The sequence below is a fragment of the Rattus rattus genome, chromosome 4 (assembly GCF_011064425.1).
Source record: "Rattus rattus isolate New Zealand chromosome 4, Rrattus_CSIRO_v1, whole genome shotgun sequence".
In the NCBI taxonomy this organism is placed as follows: domain Eukaryota; kingdom Metazoa; phylum Chordata; class Mammalia; order Rodentia; family Muridae; genus Rattus; species Rattus rattus.
Window position 1 is genome coordinate 101,659,129 of NC_046157.1, and position 20,812 is coordinate 101,679,940.

The following is a 20,812-nucleotide window of genomic DNA, read 5'->3' on the forward strand; positions in this document are numbered from 1 at the left end:
CATCCGAATATCTCTTCTATGGTTAGTGCCAAATTTTATAACCAAGGAGAGAGTGTACTTGTGTATGCCACGTCCAACAGAGTGAGAAGCAGCTCTTTGGCTCGGCCAAAGTTCTGATGAGCAGCCTCCAGGCCACTGAGCAGACTCAAATAATCTTAGATGAAAGTCGGAGTTCTTCAGGACCCCCTTGGGGGAATCAGAGGAAGGATTGAAAGAGCTGAAGGAGCTTGCAACCCCATAAAAACAACAATGCCAACAACCAGAGCCTCCAGGGACTAAACCACTACCAAAAGACTATACATGGACTGACCCAGGGTTCCAACTATGTTTGTAGTGGAGAATAGCCTTGTTCTCCAGGGAAGCCCTCGGTCCCGCCAAGTTTGGAACCCCAGTGCAGGGGAATATGGGGTGGGGCAGTAAGGGGGATACATGGGGGGAATATATGTATGGGGGAGAGGGAGGGGATGGGATGGGGGCTTATGGACAGGAAACTGGGAAGGGGAATAACATTTGAAATGTAAGTAAAGAAATATATCTAATAAAAAATTAAAAAAAAGAATACATAGTCTAAATGTAATTGGAGATCAAACAGATTTAGTAAAGTGGTGGTTGTAGTTTTTTCCTCCAAAATCCATAATTTCATTAGCCCTGTGTGTTTGGCCAGATTTTAAAAAAAAAGAAAGAAAGAAAGAAAGAAAGTTGGAGTTCTAGAGGAGGCTGCTCTTCTAGGCAATGGGCGAGCTACACAGAGGTACAGAGCAGAGAGGCACCAGGAATATTAATGCACCATGTGTCGTTCCTACAGTTATGGCCCATGAGGAAACTCGTCTTAGCGAATACTTACAGGGGGTCCAGTTGGGCCAGGAGCTCCTGAGAGGCCAGGAATTCCTTGAAGACCCTGGAAAAAACCCAGAATTGTCAGATTTTGGTGTTAAGTGAATTTGCTGCCAACCCCAGTGAGATTTCCAGCACTTTCAGAGGCTTTCTGGGGTTCAGATTGTGGATTATCTATAATACCACTATGACCATCCACCATACATAACACACATTATTACTTGCTGTATTGTGGAAACGGACACACATTTTTGGTTTTTACCACTTTTCCTATAAGAGACTTCGATCATATTTTAATTTGAGAAAAAAAATTCACTCGTTTGGTTGTTTCAGATTCATAAAAAATACATCAAGTTCTAGATGGAAGGGCTGGGGCCGGGGCCGGGGCCGGGGCTGGAGCTCAGTGGTACAACATTTGCCTAACGGTCGTCAAGTTCAGGTTTTGGTCTCTATCAGTATAAATACCAACCAAACAAATATGCCAAAAAAAATGCACTAACAAAATAAGACCCAAGTTCTGGATTGAATGGAGTCATTCTTTCAAGAGTCAGTCTCTTAACTGAATAAAGTACTTTTATGCTGCTCTAATATTGTTATATTAAAGTTCCTATTTCTGTTCTTAAATGTTGAATTTCTCTGCCCATTATAAATAATCAGGAAAAGTGACTGTGGTAAGATGACTGCATCTGTACGTACGAGATGTCAACAGGATTGAGCCGGATAGAGGTTCTTTGTACCAATAGGCTTAAGAATAACTTCAGTGTATCCAATACCAAAGAGACCACATGTTGCTTCAGGTTTACTCATGAGACACTGTGTTATTTTGAATGTGTAGTTTCAATCAGCTCATATATCTGAATGCTTGGTCCCTAGTTAGTAGGTAGTGGAACTGTTTTGGAAGGATTAGAAGGTTTGGCCTTGTTGGAGGACGTATGTCACTGGGGGTGGCCTTTACGGTATCAAAAGCCTGTGTCAGGCCCAGACTACTTCTCTCTCTCTGTCTCATACTTGTGGATCAGATGTAAGCTCTCAGCTTCTTTTCTAGTGCCATGACCTGCTGCTCTGCTTCCCCCATGATGGTGATAGATTAACCCTTTGAAACAGTAAGCAAGTGTTACTCCCAATTATATTCTTTCTTTCTTCCTTCCTTCCTTCCTTCCTTCCTTCCTTCCTTCCTTCCTTTCTTTCTTTCTTTCTTTTTAACAAGTTGCTTTGGTCATGGTGTCTCTTTGTAGCAATAGAAAAGTAACTAAGACAGGTATGACGTGAAATACTTAAAGGATCTACTCGTGTGTTCTGAATGCCTCATACAATAAGTATCAGGCAAAAAACTTGGTGTATATTTGTATTAAAGAAGGTAGTCATTCTTTCTTCAAGATTTTATCAACCCCATCGGCTTGCTTTGTTCACATATGTACACTTGTGGATGTGTGGATGACTCACTTCAGTATGGTGGACCACCTCTTTTCATTTCTCTGTTATCTCCTATGCAAGTTTATAAACAGATTTATAATTTTGTAAGTGGAAAGGAAAATTTTCCATTGGGAATGGAACATTTTAATGACTGACCCTTATGCACATAATGTATGATAGATTTCTTTATCTTAAAACATCCATATTTCTATAATTTTTTCTACGTTTAACTGTTTCAGATATACTTATGCATATATTTTCCTCTCTTTGCTACTTTAAGTCTCAACTTTGAGATGCTGAGTGAGTTTTCAGGTTGTCTAATTCGTACTCATGGGAGTCGTTAACCTCTGATGACCGCATTAAACTTGAAAATAAACCCCACTACATACATAAAAACCATCTCCCTCAGCAGTCTTTCCCTCAGCTGCCTGAAATACTGTCACAAGAGTGAAAGCTGCTATGGAGGCATAAGGGGCCATATGAAGATTTTATAAGAAACAACGATGACTATTAAAGTAGGCTGACACTCAAGAGCAAGATGGCCAAGTTTAGCACAGAGTGCCAAATTCAAACACAAATTAAAATCTATTGCATAGGTAGTCAGCCATCATTGCTATACTCTATGAATAATGACATTTTCATGCCTTGTTTGTCATTATCATAAAATTGCATGTGAATACATACAGCCAACTTTTTTCTCTGCCTAGGAAACATGGGATCTGTGCTTTGCTAGCATTTTACAATTCGATGCTGAGCTATACAGCAACATGAGGAACCTGGAGTAAGCCACTCTTCAAAACATTGGCAAATGGGTGGTTCCTCTAACTTAGTGAATCAAATTGATGTTTCTAAAATTAGTTCTCCAAAAGGTATGACCTTCCTTCCCTCTATGCCTTCTCCACTCAATGAAGAGTCGATGCCTTTGGTTTTGTAACGTTAGAGGCAATGCATGTCTGCTATCACTGTATAGTCTGCTGGGCAGTTGGAAAGGTATAGATTCTTGGTTAATATTTGATTCATTCAGACAAATCAGCCAGATGTGTGACTACAGTATTCATTGAGTGCAAGTAGATGAAGCCATCATTTGCTGTTATTGATCTGTGCAAGAGACAAAAGTTGTGTTGGGCCAGGTTCATCCCCGTTATGCTTGGGATGTAGAGAGCCTCCGGCACTCCAGTGAGCCCTCTGCAGAACTTCCTGTGTTCCATGTCAACAAGTGCACAGAGTGTGTCTACGGAAGAGACACACTAAAATATGGAGGAATAGTAACAATGTGTTCAGCTCACCAAGATGGCAAAATACCTCACAGAATCAATACAAATTAACTTCTCATGAATTTAACAGAGCCACTCATAAAAAGCTCCAATTCCAATTATTTCTCAACTCCCCCCCCTTTTTTTATTACCTTCTTGATTGCCTCTTAAGCCCGCCTCTTGAATCTAGGCAGTTAAAACCTGTCTGCCCGTTAAATCCCATTGTTGTGCTTATTCTTTACTGAAACCTTGCCTGGAAGCAAAAACTACTTGTTTTCAAAACAAATGCCTTTAATGTTTTATTTATAAACGAAAATAAATGCCGTATTTCTCCTTCTTTAATTTTTCTTAACTTGGGAAACAATCCAGAGCCAATCTTAAAGGTTTCTAGAACACAATGAATATCAATAAAAACAATAATAAATGATGATAGCCTGAAACGTGAAATACAGTTCCAACCAGGAAAATAGATCTATTTTACGGTGTCATAATTTCCCATACCACCATCAAGGTTAATCTATGCCAGATGGCTTTCTTACTTTCATTAAGAACTATTAGCACCAAAACTGTTTAAACTAACAGCAATTCATCATTCTAATTGGTTTTTCTAAGTTAATGTGAGTTATGCGGGACGAGAATAATATCCTGGGTGTCACTGAGGCTTACAGTCAGAAAATTACACCATTATCTCAAAACCACATCTGAGTTGGATGCTGGGTCTTGGGGCTGAGTCGATGACCTAAACCAGTCTGCCCAGATCCTTAGCTTATTTCTCCCAAGCATTTGGAAGCTGAGCAGTGACTCAGAGAAACCAAGGCTGTTGTACATTGGTGTCCCCCGGCTCTTAGCTGGTCTCTGAGGCTGTCCTCATCCCTACACTTCTTCATATACTCTCCATCGCTTAGAAACCCTGAGGTTTCTTTTTGTGTGTGTGTGATTACACTCTCTTCTTTCTATTCTGTGAGAGTTAGGATAATTACCTGACACCAGAAACCCCATAATTTACATAGTAATTATTATTAGCCTTGATGTTGTGTCTCCACGTCTGGACCACCATAGATAAATGAGCATCTAAAATTATTAAGATGTGTTATTTTAAAACAACTACCTACTTGTGGTTTTAAATGGTCTTGGGACTAAACATACATTTTGGTGGACCCAGTGTCTTTTTGTTGGGGTTGGTCTGAGGCTGCTGCTGTGTATTCAAATGCTAAAAACTGGCCCCCAAGATCTGGTTGCCCCCAGTGAATGAATCCTCTTGTACACCAGCTTTTGTTTTGTAAACACCCCACCCCCAGTTGGGTGGGTGGAGCTTGTTCCTAGGCTTCCAGTCTCAGACAGGGACCACAAGGAAGAGTGAGAGGAAAAGAAGGAAGAAAGTCGCCATGGGGTTGCATGGGTCGGGAGCACATGGCCCTGAGGGTTGGCACGATGGGGCAGAAGCAGCTCAAATGAAACTTATAGCAAGAGTATCTTAGGGATTTTTGACAAAGAAGCAAACAAACTAGTATAGGGGGTTGATATCTGTCCAGCTCTGGTGCTTTACGTTTTATTATAAACCTAAGGATCTCTCTGGCTTTGGTTGGTATATTTGAAGGCAATAGTTGGACCATACCCCCAGAATAATAATTACCTCAACATCTTTCCTCTGTCTGATTAAATAGAGAGAAGCAACAGCAGAATCGCTTACCTCATCGCCTTTCTCCCCATGTAGTCCAGGGTAGCCCCGCTCTCCTTTGCTTCCCTAAAGAGACAGTAACTTCAGCCAATACTGGACTATTTCAGTGTCTTTCAGATCAATGGGGAAAAGGACACCTCCCATCAGAACCCCTGGGGTATGTCATCTGGACAGGATCAGAGTACAAAGTAGCAAAGGCAGCCTGCCCCACCATGCCAAAGTAAGTTCTACTTTTCACAGAGTTGACAAATCTCATGGAAGACTCTCTTACCTTTGGCCCTTCTCTGCCTGGGACTCCTGGAGGACCTCGTGGCCCTACATCACCCTGGAAGACAGAGGGGTAACAGAGCCGAGAGGGGGGTACTTGGTAGGAGCACTGTAGGGCCCCCGCAAACATGTAATAACATGCAAAACATCTCACCTTCCTGGCTGCAGGGTCATATTTTCCAGGCTCACCAGCTCCTCCACCATCCCCGTTATTGCTTTTCAGCCCAGGGACATTGGCTTGACAGTTACCACAGAAGTTCTAGCGAGTATAAAGACAACTTACTGAGAGGTTTTATACAACTGGTTTAGGAAACTGAGGTCTGATCTATTTGAACCTGGCCAGTGGGTCCCACTGTGAGGCCATTCTTGCTTTCAGAGTCCTGCGAGTCCAGTTTGGAAGATGACTTTTTTTTTTTTTTTTTTGAATTGGAGCTGAGGACCGAACCCAGGGCCTTGAGCTTGCTAGGCAAGCACTCTACCACTGAGCTAAATCCCCAACCCGGAAGATGACTTTTTTGAGGTTAAAAACTTTGATAAACCTAATCATTAATCTTGGTTTATGATACTGGTGAACTTGTACTTAAAAATGAAAACACCACACATACATCTCTGATGCCATTAGAACCTGCCCTGGGAACTAGATGGGTAGAGAGATTGCTACAGGACTCCGAGAGTAGCCATTGTGAGATGGGATGGAGCTGTGAGTGAAGACAGGGTGCCATGCTGGAAAGGCTTGGCGGACTGCCCGGGTCAGAGGGAGTCCGGGAGAGAGGGTGTTGCCTGCATCCCACCAGGACCTGACTGAGATGATTCTGGGACGGAATGAGTAGTGGGCGGGATGAGTAATGCAGTGTAGAGGAGGCTGCCCTGGCGAGACCACCGCCTGTTCCTCAGATCCCTGAGACCCCTGGGGGCTTGGTTCTCTCTTAACAGAGTCCACTCAGTACGTTGCCTGTTCTGTGAGGCATCCATATTCCATCGGAACATTAAGTTTCTGGTTGAGTATACACATTTCTCCTCCTTCAAGCATTCAAGTGTCTAATTGCTACAATCCTGTCATTTCTCACATCATTGTTGTTACAAAGACTCTAGGACTTAATGCCCGAGGACAGGGACTCCTGGGTCAACTTCACACCTATTAGCTATGTGTCCGGGGCAAATTGTTTAGCTCCTTGGAACTTCAAGTTTCTTTGATGAATGATAATGGTGCTTGAGTCTGAGCTTATAGCATTTTAGCAAAGACTAAATGGGAAGAAATAAGTAATAATGCATTGACTGGCGAATAATTACAACTCAAAATATTAGAGAGCTTTCTGAAGCCCTCACAAATATTCTGCCTTAGAAAAATATATTGCTTTATTGGAGTTCCTACTAACTGCTCTAAAAGTTTTTATATTAATATTTCCATTTATATATCTTTTCTGAAAACTTTAATTCCGCAGCCGATATGTCCCCTGTCACGGATTCAATGCTATAACTATTTCTTCATGTTTGCATGTAAGTCATCAGGTAAACCATTAGGATAAACACAAGTTGTGTAAGTGAAATATCTGTAAGTGTGTGTAGCGTATGTGCATATAGTTTCTGTTCATCTATAGACAGGAAGTGTAAGAGTGAAATCAACTACATTTTCATTTGGGTTCACCAACTCTTTTATACATGCATAGGTTTACCACTGCCTGATTCCTCAGATCCCTCATTCTTACTAATAAAATACAGTCAAATATTTAAGAAAAAGATGGTAGCCATAGATGTGTGTGAGTGAGGGGGTGTGTGTGTGTGTGTGTGTGGTGTGTGTGTTTCTGAATAGTTAAAGCTAAGTTAAAAGTTGTTGTATTCCTGCTTAAGCCTCCTTTTTTAAAAAAATGGCTTAAGATTTATTTATTTATTATAAATAAGTACACTGTCACTATCTTCAGACACTCCAGAAGAGGGCATCAGATCTCATTACAGATGGCTGTAAGCCACTGTGTGGTTGCTAGGATTTGAACTCAGGACCTCTGGAAGAACAGACAGTGCCCTTAACCACTGAGCCATCTCTCCAGCCCCTGACCTAAGCCTCTTAAAGGCTGAAATTAGAGGCATGTGTCACCATGTTTAGCCCAAGGCACTTTATAGAATAGATAATCAGTAGAGATGAGTTTTGTTTAACAGGGTAACAGCTGTTAGGGCGATTGTTGGCTTTGGAACTTTATAGCTCATTCTGTGAAATTCCATGACACTAAAAACTCAATCTGTAAGCTAGATGCTCAGACTTTCATCTCGAGAGTGATCAGAGCTGACAGGGTGGCAGATAGATTCACAGTCGGGAACCAGGGAGGATAAACATCTAGGAAGAGAAAGCTGTTGCTTCAGAGGTGAGACCTACTTAAAGGGATCTCTCAATGACCTCACCCCTTCCTGCCTTTCATCTCAATACTGCCTTCCCGCATCGCATCTCCATATCCACACCGTGAGACCCTGAATTTCAGAGTCAGAGGATGCCAGAGTCTATTGTAGAACACGTGTGCATTTCTGTCTTACATGTTTTCTAACATTTGAATTTGAATTTTTGGGGCTGAGCGGTTAATTCTATCTTTGGTAGAAAGTTCCCGTTTAACCTTTCCTGCCCACCAGCATGCAATTTCTTTTATAGCAAAAGAATACCTTCATCAGGGCGCCAATGTCTCCCAAGAGAGGAAGCGCGATCTGTAGTTAAGGAGAGAGAAAAACCCAAACCCATGGGTATTTGCATATACATGAACACAGTGCAGTATGAACATAGATGTTGATGTGTTTTTGTTTCGTAATTTATTTTTTCACATTAAATCCTAATTGCAGCCTTCCCTTTCTCCTCTCCTCCCAGTTCCACCCTTGCAAGTCCCCCTCCCATTACCCCCTCTTAATCTCAGAGAACCCCACCCCACTCTACTGTGGGACATCTAGTCCCAGGAGGACTAGGCACAGTTTCACTCACTGAGGCCCAAACAGGCAGTCCAGGTAGGGGACAGGGATCCAGTGGCAGGCAACAGAGTCAGAGACAGCCCCTGCTCCAATCGTTAGGGGACCCACACGAAGACCAAGCTGCACATCTGCTACAAATGTGTGGGGGTCCAAGGTCCAGCCCCTGCCGGCTCTTCGGTTGGACTAACTGGCTCAGCTGTACGCTTCATGGCGCGCCACCCAACACTGAAGAAGCCCGGCTATTAGAGTAGTCACTGATCCTGCACCAAGGACCTGCAAGCTCACGTGTATCATAGCTTTGCTCTGACCTCTGTATTTTGTAGCTTCCCGACCTGGTAACCTCTGTGCTTTCCCTGTGCCATTGGTTTCAAGCGATGTATAAAAGTAAAACCGCTGGTTAAAAGGAAATCACTCCTTCACCAAGTCCATTGTCAGGCTATTGAGAAGTCTGTCCCTGGCAGGGTGAGTCTGTCTTAAAGTTAGCTCTTACGGAAGTTCAGAAGAGACGTCAGAGGGACAAGACAGACGTCCGGGGAACGTGGGCTGTGTTTGTGCTACAGGTCTTAACATGTCCTTTCAGAGAGACGCACTGTACAAGCCGAGTGACGTCTGTGTACAGGATCTGTGGTGAGGTGCACAGGATTCAGTGACGGAGCTAAAGGAAGGTGGCGTGCTGCTGTGGTGTGCAGCTAGCGAAGGCTGTGAGGCACCAACAGTACGGGAGCTAAGGGGATCCGTGACTCTAGCGAGAGGCCAGACTGGTATTTTATTATTCACGACTCTTAATATAATGCCATATGTGCCTCTCAAAAATACCAGTGTTGGAACTGAGGCTGTTTAAAGGGATTTACTGTCACTCTTAGCAAGGTTTAACCCGAAATAAAACTGTGTAACACATGGTTAGTATCTTAATGCGTTTTCTGTGATTTTTTTTCAATCCAATTTTCATAATTTAATCATCTCATCTGTTCAGAGGCACTCCATCAACGGAGGTGCACCACACTGGAGGTAACTTACCTGAAAACTTCCATTTAGAAAATGAAATTCATTTACTCACCAGCACGAGGAAGGACAGAAATTGTGGCTATCTATTTTATCTCAATTTCCCACGGAACAAAGACATTAAACACTAAGGCTCAGCCTGGGGCAAAATCGTACGGCTGAATTATACCCTTAGGAAATAAGTATTCATCACACACACGCACACGAGCGCGCACGCAGACACACGATAATGCTGACCCAGCTTGGATTTTTTCCCCTTGTACAGAATAATGGGGATAAACAAAATCACCCAGCAGACACCGAGCATTGTAATTAGTTTGGACAGCAAAATTTGCTTGGTAGGCTGTTTGGCTTCTGGGTACATTAAAGACACATAAATCAGGCAACGCCTGTCTACATACCGGGTCACCTGGGGGGCCTGGAAGGCCTGGCTTTCCGTCTTTCCCTGGAGCTCCCTAGAAACAGAGGCAACTCATTCAAACCTCAGCAAGTTAGAGCCAGTTACAACAGACGTGGGATGGGGGTTGGGAAAAGGTCCTTACGTCATTCCCTGGCATCCCTGGCAATCCAGGCAGACCTCGAGGACCCTAGGGGAAAAAATAAAAAAAAATTGCTTGGGAACATCTTTGCAGCAACTTCCAGCCATCAAGAAAACCAAACTTGCTTTGTTGGAAACCTCAGTGTAGTCACGTACCTGAATGCCTGGCTCTCCCGCTGGCCCTTGGGAGCCCTGTGTAAAACGAGAGAGAATTATCCAGATTCTACCAGGATGATCCACAAACGCCCCTCTGTTTAGGAGAACAACAAGGTTTGATGCCTGAATAATTTGAAAGCTCCTAAAACCCTGCACACGGTTTCTAGAAAGTTCCTCGTGACACCTAGCAGTGGCTAAACTGCTGAATGTCTGAGGCTAGAAGTGTGAGACTTTGCGCGCACACACGGGCGTTTCTTTCTCTCCGCTATGCTACTGCACACACAGGAGTGTGCACACACAGGAGTGTGCAGGCGATGTGTCCAAATCCTATCATATCGGAATCTAACTGCCCACGGCTCAGAGGCCTGGGCGACCTTTCCTTTTTTCATTGACTTGTTTTCGTATTTGTTTGTCTATTTATCTATTTGTGTATTTAATTGGAAATAGACTCTTCTCTCATACAATACATTCTGATCACAGTTTCCCCTTCCTCCATACCTCCTCTACTTCCTCTTCAGAAAACAGCAGGCCTCCAGGAGACAACAACCCACCGTGACAAAACAAGGTACAATAGCAAGGCTGGACAAGGGCACCCGAGGTTGAGGGTCAAGCCAGCCAAGGCACTTCCAGTGGCGCCGCCTTTAGTTTAGCACTGGGGAGCAGAGGCAGGCCGTTCTCTGTGCGTTCTAGATCGGATCTAGAGGAAGATGAGGGCCGGATGGATCTGTCTCAGGTCCTCTGTTCATGCTGTGGCTGTTAGCTTGGTGTTTTTGTGGGATTCCTTCCTAATAGTGGAAATGGGTGTATTTTCACTCTTTTGTAGTGAGTTTTAGGCCAGCCAGGGCTACATAGTGAGCCGGGTCTTTTTTTTTTTTTTTTAATTTTTTTTTTCTTTTAAGCAGTTGGCATCAGCGTTTGCTGGGTTTCTTATCTTCTTTAAAAATATTCACAGCACTGTTGTTGTCCATGCCTTTGGTTGCCTTTCAATGGTGTTCCAACTGATCTTTCCCCTCTATAGACTTGTTACCTCTTTAATGGGTTCTTGATACAATGTTTTATCATCTTTTAAAGGCAGTGTCTAAGGGAATGGTTTCCAGTCTGGCATTTTCATAGACATGCTGCTCTTACAGGCTTCCTTACCCCACTGCCCTCTTCCAACTCGTTTTCTTCCTAGTAGTCTCTGTTCTTGTCATAAGAAACCCCTCCTGCTTCCCGTGAGAGGTGTTTCATTACACTCTCTTTTACTTTCTCCTCTCCTCTTCTTTATGAGCTTTTCTTCCCCTCCATGGTTTCATATCTACTTATATAACCACCCCCCCATACACAGACACACACAGATACACACACACAGAGACACACACACACACACACACACACAGACACACACACACAGACACACACACACACACACACACACACACACAGACACACACACAGATACACATACACACATACACACACAGATACACACACACACAGAGACACACACACAAAGACACACACACAGACACAGACACACATACACCCACAGAAACACACACAGACACACATACACAGACACATACACACGCACACACACAGACACACACACACACAGACACACACACACAAAGACACACACACAGACACACACAGACACACATACACCCACAGAGACACACACAGACACACATACACAGACACATACAGATGCACACACAGACACACACACAGACAAATACACATACAGACAAATACACACACACACACACACACACACACACACACACCCATGGAGAGAAAATCTATACTATTTTCTTTCTGAGTCTGGATTATTTCACTTAGTAGAATGATTTCTAGTCGAATGTGCTTTCCATCAAATGTAATGATTTCCTTTTCCTTTATAGGATGAATAAAATTTCCTTGTGGGTACATACTACATTTTCTTTATGTATCGAGAAGCATCCCGGCTGGTTCCACTTCCTAGCTGTTGTGAACAGTGAAGCAATAAACATGGATGTACACGTCTTTTTGTGGAATGCTGAGCTAGAATCCTTTTGATACGTACACAAGAGTAATACCGCTGGGTCACGTGGTAGTTCTATTTCCAGCTTTCCATAGGCATTGTGGCAGTTTGCATCTGCACCAGTTGTAGATAAGAGTTACCTTTTCCTCATATCATTATCAATATTTGCCATTTGTCATGATGATAGCTTTTTGACAAGGGGGAAATGGAGTCAGAAAGCAGTTTGTAAAAGCCATTTATGTTATCTGTAGTTGTGTGTGTATATTCATGGGCATGTGTGTACCTGTGTGTCTGTGTGTACATACATGTGATGCATGTGCACATGCATGGGGGGTCTTGGTGTTGGATGCCCCTGGAGCTGGAGTTACAGGATCTGTAAATTGCCTCATGTGGGTGCTGGGAACTGAACTCACTTCCTCTGGAAGCTCACACAGTACAAGCTCTTGACTAAGGATTCATCTCTCCAGTCCTCCTGAAAGCAGCGTTAATTTGTATTTTCTTGATGGACAAGGGTGTTATATATTTTATCTATAGGTTATTGTGTTTCTTCTTTTAAGAACTATTTAGTTCATTAGCCCATTATTGATTGAACAATTTAGAGAATTTTATTTATTTGCTTATTTATTTAGACCTTCAACTTTTGAAGTGTTTTGGTTTTTAATAGATGAACACTGATGCAATCTTTGCCATTCTCTAGGCTACAGTTGTTTCTTTCTTTCTTTTTTTTTTTTTTTTGTTCTTCTTTTTTGGAGCTGGGGACCGAACCCAGGGCCTTTGCGCTTCCTAGGCAAGCGCTGTACCACTGAGCTAAATCCCCAACCCCTAGTTGTTTCTTTCTTAGTTTCATATTTTCCCATCGCCAATTTTTTATCTTCTATGCTACTGAATTTCTTTTCAGAAAGTTTCTGCCTATAGCTGTATCTCGAGGAGTTTCTCTAATGCTTCCTGTAGTAGTCTCTCACTTTATATCAAATCATTCTGAATGATTTTCTTCAGGGTCAGTGATAGAAGCCTATTTCTTTCTTTCAGATGTTGGGATCTGTTTTCCCCAGCGCCATTTATAGAAGAGGCTGTCTTTCAGTCCAATGAATATTTTTGATACTTTTTTAAATCAAAAACTAGGTGTCTGTGGCAGGATGATTTTCTCAGTCTTCTATTCCCTTGGTCTGCGTGTCTGCCCATGTGCCAAAATCATCCTGCTTTGACAGTGCTCTGTAGGGTAAGTTGAGATCGGGTATAATGATATTTCTAGAACTGCTCCTTCTGCTTAGGATTGCTTTTGCTTTTTAGGGTCTTTTGTGTCTCTATATGCATTTTATCATTGCTTTTCCTGGCTCTGTAAAGAGCATCACTGGAATTTTGGTGGAGATTACAGTGACTCCATGGGATGGCTTTTGGGAACACTGATATTCTCATTGCATTAATTCTGCCAATATATGAGCATCAGAGATGTCCAAGCCCTTGATGTCTCCTGAACCTTGATGTTTTCATTGGACATGTGTCTGACCTCTTTCCTCAGGCTTAATTTTAGGAAGTCCCCAACCCAATGCTAATTGAGTGAGATTTCCCCGCCCTGATTTTTCTTGTCACATTTCTTAATACTACCTAGAGGAACCGTTACATTTAATGCTTATTTTGCATTCTGCTTTGTTGCTGGAAATGTTTTTCAGCTCTAAAAGTTTTCTAGCAATGTCTTTAAGGGTCTTTTAAGCATAAGGATTGAGTTGTATCTAAACAGGCATGTTTGAATCCCTTCTTTCCTGCTTGTAACTTTTTTATTTCTTTTCCTCAGCAGCAGCTTTCTGTAAGGTTTTAAGCACTGCACTGAATAAGAGCGGACACGTAATACAACCAATAGGCTTCAATAAATGTCTGAATGTTACTCACTGTTCTACCAGGGATTCCTACCCCTGGTGGGCCTGTGTCCCCGGGGGAACCGTGGATCCCTGGCAGACCTCTTTCACCCTGTGAAACCAAATGCTCCAATTAATTCGAAGCACAAGACAGATGCATTTTCCGTTATGTTTTTCTTAACTATTAATCCTTTAAAAAACTAGCTATGGAATTCATATACCTTTGGCCCACGTGGACCAGGTGCTCCTGGATTTCCATCCAACCCCTAAAAGGAAAAAAAAAAGTAAGATGACTACATTTCTTTTTCTAAATAATTAAAAATTAGAAGTCATAATTCAAAACCACGGCTTGTTCATTAGCCTTCATTTTACTTGATGAATACACCTCTTAGTAAATATAGAGGGACTATTTTACAAGGTTATAGATTTTTGAATAATTAGCTTAAAATATAAGAGGTTTTATCTGTGAAATTAAACATCTAATCCTCAGAATCATCTCCATTAGTTGCTGATATAGTGGGAGAAAGAGGGTTGGGAAAATGGGCAAATCGAATGAGTATATTGGCTTTCAGGTTTTCAGTTGATACAATTTCCAATGTCCTGACATTGCAGAGCATGGATCACCCACACTTTCTATGAGTGATGATCTGTCACACGAAGTCCTGACAACTTTGAAACATCTCACACGATATGTAAAACGTGTGCTTGCTTATCTTCTGCCCCAGCGACCTCTTGGCTTGCAGCAAAACATTCAAAATGTTTTATCTTTATGTGCTAGGGTAGAAGATCAATTTGGTGGGGGGCGGGGTAGCCTTAAAAAATCACACATGTGTCTTAAAACTGGGGGTTCAGAATTAGCAACGAATAAGCACTCAATGAAAGGGCAGAACTTACTGGTTTCCCTGGCAGACTTTTCCCTGGAGGCCCAGCATCACCTTTCGGACCTGGAAGTCCAGGAGGGCCTAGCCTTCCTCCTGGATCTCCCTGTGGAAAACAAGATGTGATTCTTTCATTTTCTGCTGAAGTTCATTTTGGGAGTTGGGAAGACAGTAGTTTCCGTTGCTTTATGTTGTCATAGCCAATCCTATATTCTGTCCTAAATTCAGCCCCTCTGATGCATTTCCCAAGTGCCTAGCTGACTCTGAGTGCTCTACCTATTATCTTAGACACATTCAGGTTCTGATGCGAGGTCTGCTACACACAGTTTAGCAGTACTAGGGAGCACCGACTAACGCGCAAACACAGGAGCAAAGAGCCTGCCGATTCATGAAGCTCTTTTAGATGATCGACGCCTTATTATTTCCTGAGAGTGACGCAGTATAAATATTAATATGCATATGACATGTCAAGAAACAGGCAGTAAAAGACTACGAGACTTCTGAGCTTGACCTCAGCCCCAATAGCTCCACTACTAGGTTAGCTCATTTTCTCATCTGGTGTTTCTGCTCTCCACCCCTGCCATGACATCAGGGACACCATGACACAGTTTGTCTGAATGTCTGTCCCCTGTACTGACACATTCTGGGAGGCTCGAGCCTTGTAATCTTTTGCTTCTTCTACGACATTAGGACCTTTGTGTTTTGTTTCTATCTACTTACTTAATACACACAAAAATAAAATCTACACTCTACCTTTTCTCCCTTAACGCCTTGTTTCCCAGGGATACCATGTTCTCCTGGCAACCCCTAGAAAATACAAAATGAAAGAAAACGAGCAGTTAGAACATCCCTTACTGCAATAGCCTTCTACCTTTGTAAGAGAACTAAATCTTAACATCTATACACAAGGCGATGTTGATTTTATTTCGCCTTAGGGGAAGCGTTATTCAGAGATACGTGTTGTCTCATGTGAAGTCAACAGCTATGACAGAAAACAGAAAGAGGAAATTGAAATGTTCTGCCCATCCACTTACTAAGAAGGGGGTGGAATGGTGGGGTCTGAGCGCACTATAGCCCAACTGAAGACATCAAAATATTTTTATTATGCCTTTGCATGGTGGCTTTTTTCCTTTTGATTTTATTCTCTTTTTATTCCTTGGTACCGACAGTTCAGTCTAACTAAATTGCTTCCTGTGTCATCCTGTGTTATGAACATTTTTTTCTTTTTTATGGTTTCCACCAGGTATTCCTTTGAAATAGTCCAATAATGGCTTGTAGAAGTGTGGAGGTTTGAATATGCTTGGCCCAAGGAGTGGTACTATTTGGAGGTGTGGCCTTGTTGGAGGAAGTGTGTCATTTTGGGCAAGGGCTTTGAGACCCTCTTCCTAGCTGCCTAGAAGGCAGACAATCCTCTCCTGTGTGCAGTTGGATCGAGATACAGAACTCTCAGCTTTTGCTCTAGCACCGTGTCTTTCCAGATGCTGCCATGCTTCCTGTCATGATGATGATGGACTGAACCTCTGAACCTGTAAGCCAGCCCCAATAAAGTGTTGTCAAAATATAGGAGTTGCCTTGGTCATGGTGTCTATTCACAGCAGTAAAGTCCTAACTAAGACAAGGAGGGATAAAAAGATAATTCCCATGGGTCAGATGCTCAGATTAGCAAGCCTGCTTTGAGGGTCAACCAGTAGCCTTCAGGAGGCTCAGGCAGTAAGCTTGAGAGCAAGGAAGGGAGTCATAGGGCCATTCCAGAGAAGGTGGAAAGAGGGCAGATCTTAAGTCCGAAGACCCAGAGTCCTAGTCATGGGCAGAGAGTCAACGAGAGTTGTAGCTAGGAATTTTCTCCATTTTGATTTACTATTTGATGGTTCGCTCTCCGTTCCCATGGGGAGACTAGGAGATTATCTGAGGGGTAGAAATATGGGAAAATAGAAGAAAAATGCTTTCAAAGAGCATTAAAGTACACACACACACACACACACACAGACAGAGAGAGAGAGAGAGAGAGAGAGAGAGAGAGAGAGAGAGAGAGAGAGAGAGCACTACAGCGAACTTATCATACAGTATGGATATTTGAACTCAAGTCTAGGTATGTAATTTGGAAACACTTGCTGTTGCTTTTGGTTTTCTCTTATTTCTTTGGATATTTCTATTTTCCTCCATTCTGCAATAGTGTTGACTACTGACAATTGAGTTATGTTGGATTTCAAATATTGGTTTATCCAGTTCCACTTCAATGGACTCCCCAGGAGCCCTTGGCATTAGAAGTGATCAATTTGGGTAGGGGGGTTGAGCTATGCTACATTTGGGGAATGTAGTATAATCATCTCATTAACTGACATCAATTTTATTTCAAAATCGTGATGACACAATACATACAACATCTCCTGGTGGTCCTCTGGGCCCCATGGGACCTGCAGGTCCTTGCTGACCCTGAAACAGAGAATGGTATATACTTGAAGTTTTCATAAAACTAGATCGTATCTGAATATTGGTGAAAAATGACAAGACTTTTATTGGGAAGGGATGGAGTTTTAGTATCCTGCCTTCTGCGTATTATACTGACATGTGCTCAGAGCTTAGTAATACAGTTCTGAGATGGTTCATTAATGGGGCTGTTTTATCAGCAGGGGATAATGGAGTAACCATCCCAAGGCACTGACTGAGATTGTTCCATTCAAGTCTCTCCCACACTTCCCCCAACTGCTTTATCTTGAGACACTCCTGTAGACTTCCCCCTGGGAAATCCAAGCATCTCAAGGATGCATAATTTTAGCAAAGAAATAGATCTCAAATCCTCTTCCTGTTAGGAGGGTGACACAGGGTCATAGATTTAACTGACATTGTTTACTCTTAAAGCTTTTATGGATGCTAGTGTGAATTTGCTCTGAAAAAGAATTTTAAATCCCATTGTACACCAAAAGGCCTGGCTTCTACATTTGCAACAATTGTAGCCAGTGGGGTGGAGGTCACCATGGTAACAAGATAAACTCTCTGAGAACATCTTGATGGAAATGAGCAGCACACCAAAGCCTTTCTGAAGGCAGGACGGCTGTAAATCTCACATTATTTCCAAATAGTGACTTCTGACACACGTTTATTTATGAAGCACATACCTTTAGCCCTGGGCTTCCTATTAAACCAGGGGGACCGGGATCTCCAGGTTCCCCCTAAATGCATGAGTGGGAAGGAAAGTCAAATGTTACTATTACTTTTACCATCTCGTTAAGGTTGCAAGTGTGACTGAGAAAAAAATGTCAGATTACCTTTATTCCCTGTGGTCCTGGTAGACCTGGTTCTCCCTGTAAATAAAACAACCACCATATGGTTCATTCCTGAATCCAGATGGGATCGGCCATCTTGATACTTTAATTGACTCTCTACCCAGTTAACACATAACAAAGGGTAACATTATGGAGGTCATGCAATCAAACAATGCTATTCCTGAAATATTCAAAATCTTTATTGCTAGTAAGTAACAGAACACCGCATTTCATTTCTTCATGTGATATCATGACACGTCAGTAATGACTCATTTACCACCAAGTGATATAAGTCAGGGTAGAATAGACTGATAGAAAAAATGTACGTGTATATGTACATTCTATAATATATTCATTGTGTAGTATATATGTTATATAATACATAATATACATGTGTGTAATATACATATAATACAATATTTTCTATAACATGTATATGTTATATAGTATATTATAATATGCTTATTATAATATAATAGAATAAAGAAGAAAAAAAGATGTGTGCAGGTGATTCTACTCCTAGGTGCTTAATAAAAACAAACAAAAAAGAGATTATATAAAGTAGTGAGATAGTTCTTATTTTCCATGGCTTACTTGAAAATCAAATTTGTGTCTTACCAGATTTTCTGAAAATCTGCATTGCCTCTCTTGTAGTTTACATATTCTTACTTGATGATGTTAATGACATTGAAGCCTATCCACTGATAGCAGTAGGTATAAAATTAGTCTGTAAGCCCCACCTGCCCAAGGACCAGGAATGCTGGGAGTTGTAGTTCTTGGAAAATAACAACCCTCATGGGAAAGTATGGTAGACTAGGAGTTCTGTTCATGAAAACTCTGGGGCCACTCAGCTGGGAAATTTCATAGAGTGGTCTTTATCAAAGTCTATCTCTTGGTTAGTATTTAATGAAGCTTGCTTCAAATTTGAACCAAAATAGTGGAATTCCCCACCCCATCCCCATGCAATCTCAGGAATAACAGGCTAAGGAAAACCTCCATAGGTCTGGTCAGATGACTCAAGAGAGTAAGAGCCGTTGCTGCTGAACCTGAAGACCTGAATTTACTCCTCAGGATAAAAGGAGATAGAAGGAGAGAACAGGCTCCCACAAGTTGTCCTCTGACCATCATAGACACACCAAGGCAGGTACTCAATGTGGTGCATGCACACTGCCACACCCCCCATAAATGTAAAATACAAATTCAAATACAAAAGAAAGCCAGCAAAACCCAAATCAGTTGTTAAAATGCTGTCACACGGTAGCACTTATCAAGGATTAAAAACAAGAGTTAAAAAAAAAACGCAGAAGAAAGTACAGCTTTCAGGAAACTTACTTTATCAAATGTATTAGGCGCCAGACAACAAAATGGAGAGGATAAAAAAAAAATCAATGAAATAGAAAACCCAAGAGAGCGATAAACACCTACTTACTCTATCTCCCTTTTCACCTTTTGTTAAAGGCTCCCCCTAGGAAAACGGGCAGAAAACAGAATCAATTATAAACACTTAGACATCAACTCAGACAGGGGCAACTGAGAATTAATTTGCAGATTCCTTCATGGTCCCATGTGAGCGTGAAGCTAATCATTTTAATGCTCCGCCGAGGTTCCCAACAGCAGTGGAAGAGAAGCGCTGCCCAAGGCTAATGCTTCCGACTGGGAAATGGAGAGGAATACATTCATCTGAAAGTGGAGGGAGATGGGTGTGGGTAACGTCAAGTGGCAGTCATGCACTCGAGTGTCCTACCTGGGTTAACTGTGCATTTAAACACTCAAAGACATTATTTTAAGGATGCTCATTGAAGTGTGCATTGTATTCCAATCAAAATGACACAAAGAGGTTAATTACTGGATAGACAACAGTACAAATGGTGGAATTGATGTTGGCTGCTCTTGGGTTAGGGATGAAGGCTCCCCGGAACCTGAGGGATAACCTCTGCTAACTTGTACTCTCACTGGTGTCACTATGTTATCAATGTTCAGGTCTCACATGCGCACACATGCACACACACACACACACACATGCACAGACAGACACACACACACACACACACATGCACGCACAGACAGACATACATACTATAATTAACCTCAGCTGTCAATGGGACATTGCTCTTAGTATAGCCATGTACAGTTGAGGAAACAAAAACACAGAAAAATATAATAATTTGTATATATACATATAATATATAATATATGTGTATGTGTGTATATATACATATATATGTGCAGTCTGATTTTAAGGTCAGTCTTTGTTTCCATCTGCCTGTTTTGATTTTTAAAATCAGATTTATTTATCATTTGAATTGAGTTAATGGCCAGTAAGATGGGAACTATCAACTTTAAAGAGTTCTTTCACACATGAAAATCGAGAGCAATGTAAGGACCATCATTATGGGACTGTTGTTCTCTTGGATACCTCACTCTGGGGCGGGGGGAGGGACAAAAGGTTATTGAAAGCAGGTCTTTGAGATGCCCATGTTCTATGTGCTAGGCACGATGGATCCTGGGTCACCTTCCCCAACATTCTCTAGCTCTTTTGTAGTTTTATTGGAATGAGTATCTAACTAGCAGTGATCTGAAATCAGAGATGACAGGAACTCCAGCAGTGAGAGACAGGGAGAGGCCCCCTCATGATTCTCCAGTCTCACTTCCTCTTTGGTGATGTCTGAGGTTGTGTGTACCCAAGGATAAAGCTATAGGATTCCAATCGGCTTGATGACGGAGTGTGT

The 20,812-nt window shown here is 42.0% G+C and overlaps 1 protein-coding gene across 1 annotated transcript in view; it reads right to left on the reverse strand.

Annotated features, from left to right (window-relative positions):
- Window positions 1–20,812, reverse strand: part of LOC116899258 (collagen alpha-1(XIX) chain) — an 81,302-nt gene that overhangs the window by 45,158 nt on the left and 15,332 nt on the right. Inside the window, exons 4-19 of the mRNA XM_032900875.1 lie at window positions 19,513–19,548; window positions 18,087–18,122; window positions 17,937–17,990; window positions 17,200–17,253; window positions 15,574–15,627; window positions 14,837–14,926; window positions 14,164–14,208; window positions 13,977–14,054; window positions 10,085–10,120; window positions 9,933–9,977; window positions 9,792–9,845; window positions 8,092–8,133; window positions 5,600–5,704; window positions 5,450–5,503; window positions 5,191–5,244; window positions 845–898 (exon numbers count right to left, since the gene is read on the reverse strand). Of these exons, the coding sequence (XP_032756766.1) occupies window positions 845–898; window positions 5,191–5,244; window positions 5,450–5,503; window positions 5,600–5,704; window positions 8,092–8,133; window positions 9,792–9,845; window positions 9,933–9,977; window positions 10,085–10,120; window positions 13,977–14,054; window positions 14,164–14,208; window positions 14,837–14,926; window positions 15,574–15,627; window positions 17,200–17,229 (741 nt within the window). The 5' untranslated portion in view covers window positions 17,230–17,253; window positions 17,937–17,990; window positions 18,087–18,122; window positions 19,513–19,548. The remainder of the gene's footprint in view (window positions 1–844; window positions 899–5,190; window positions 5,245–5,449; window positions 5,504–5,599; window positions 5,705–8,091; window positions 8,134–9,791; window positions 9,846–9,932; window positions 9,978–10,084; window positions 10,121–13,976; window positions 14,055–14,163; window positions 14,209–14,836; window positions 14,927–15,573; window positions 15,628–17,199; window positions 17,254–17,936; window positions 17,991–18,086; window positions 18,123–19,512; window positions 19,549–20,812) is intronic.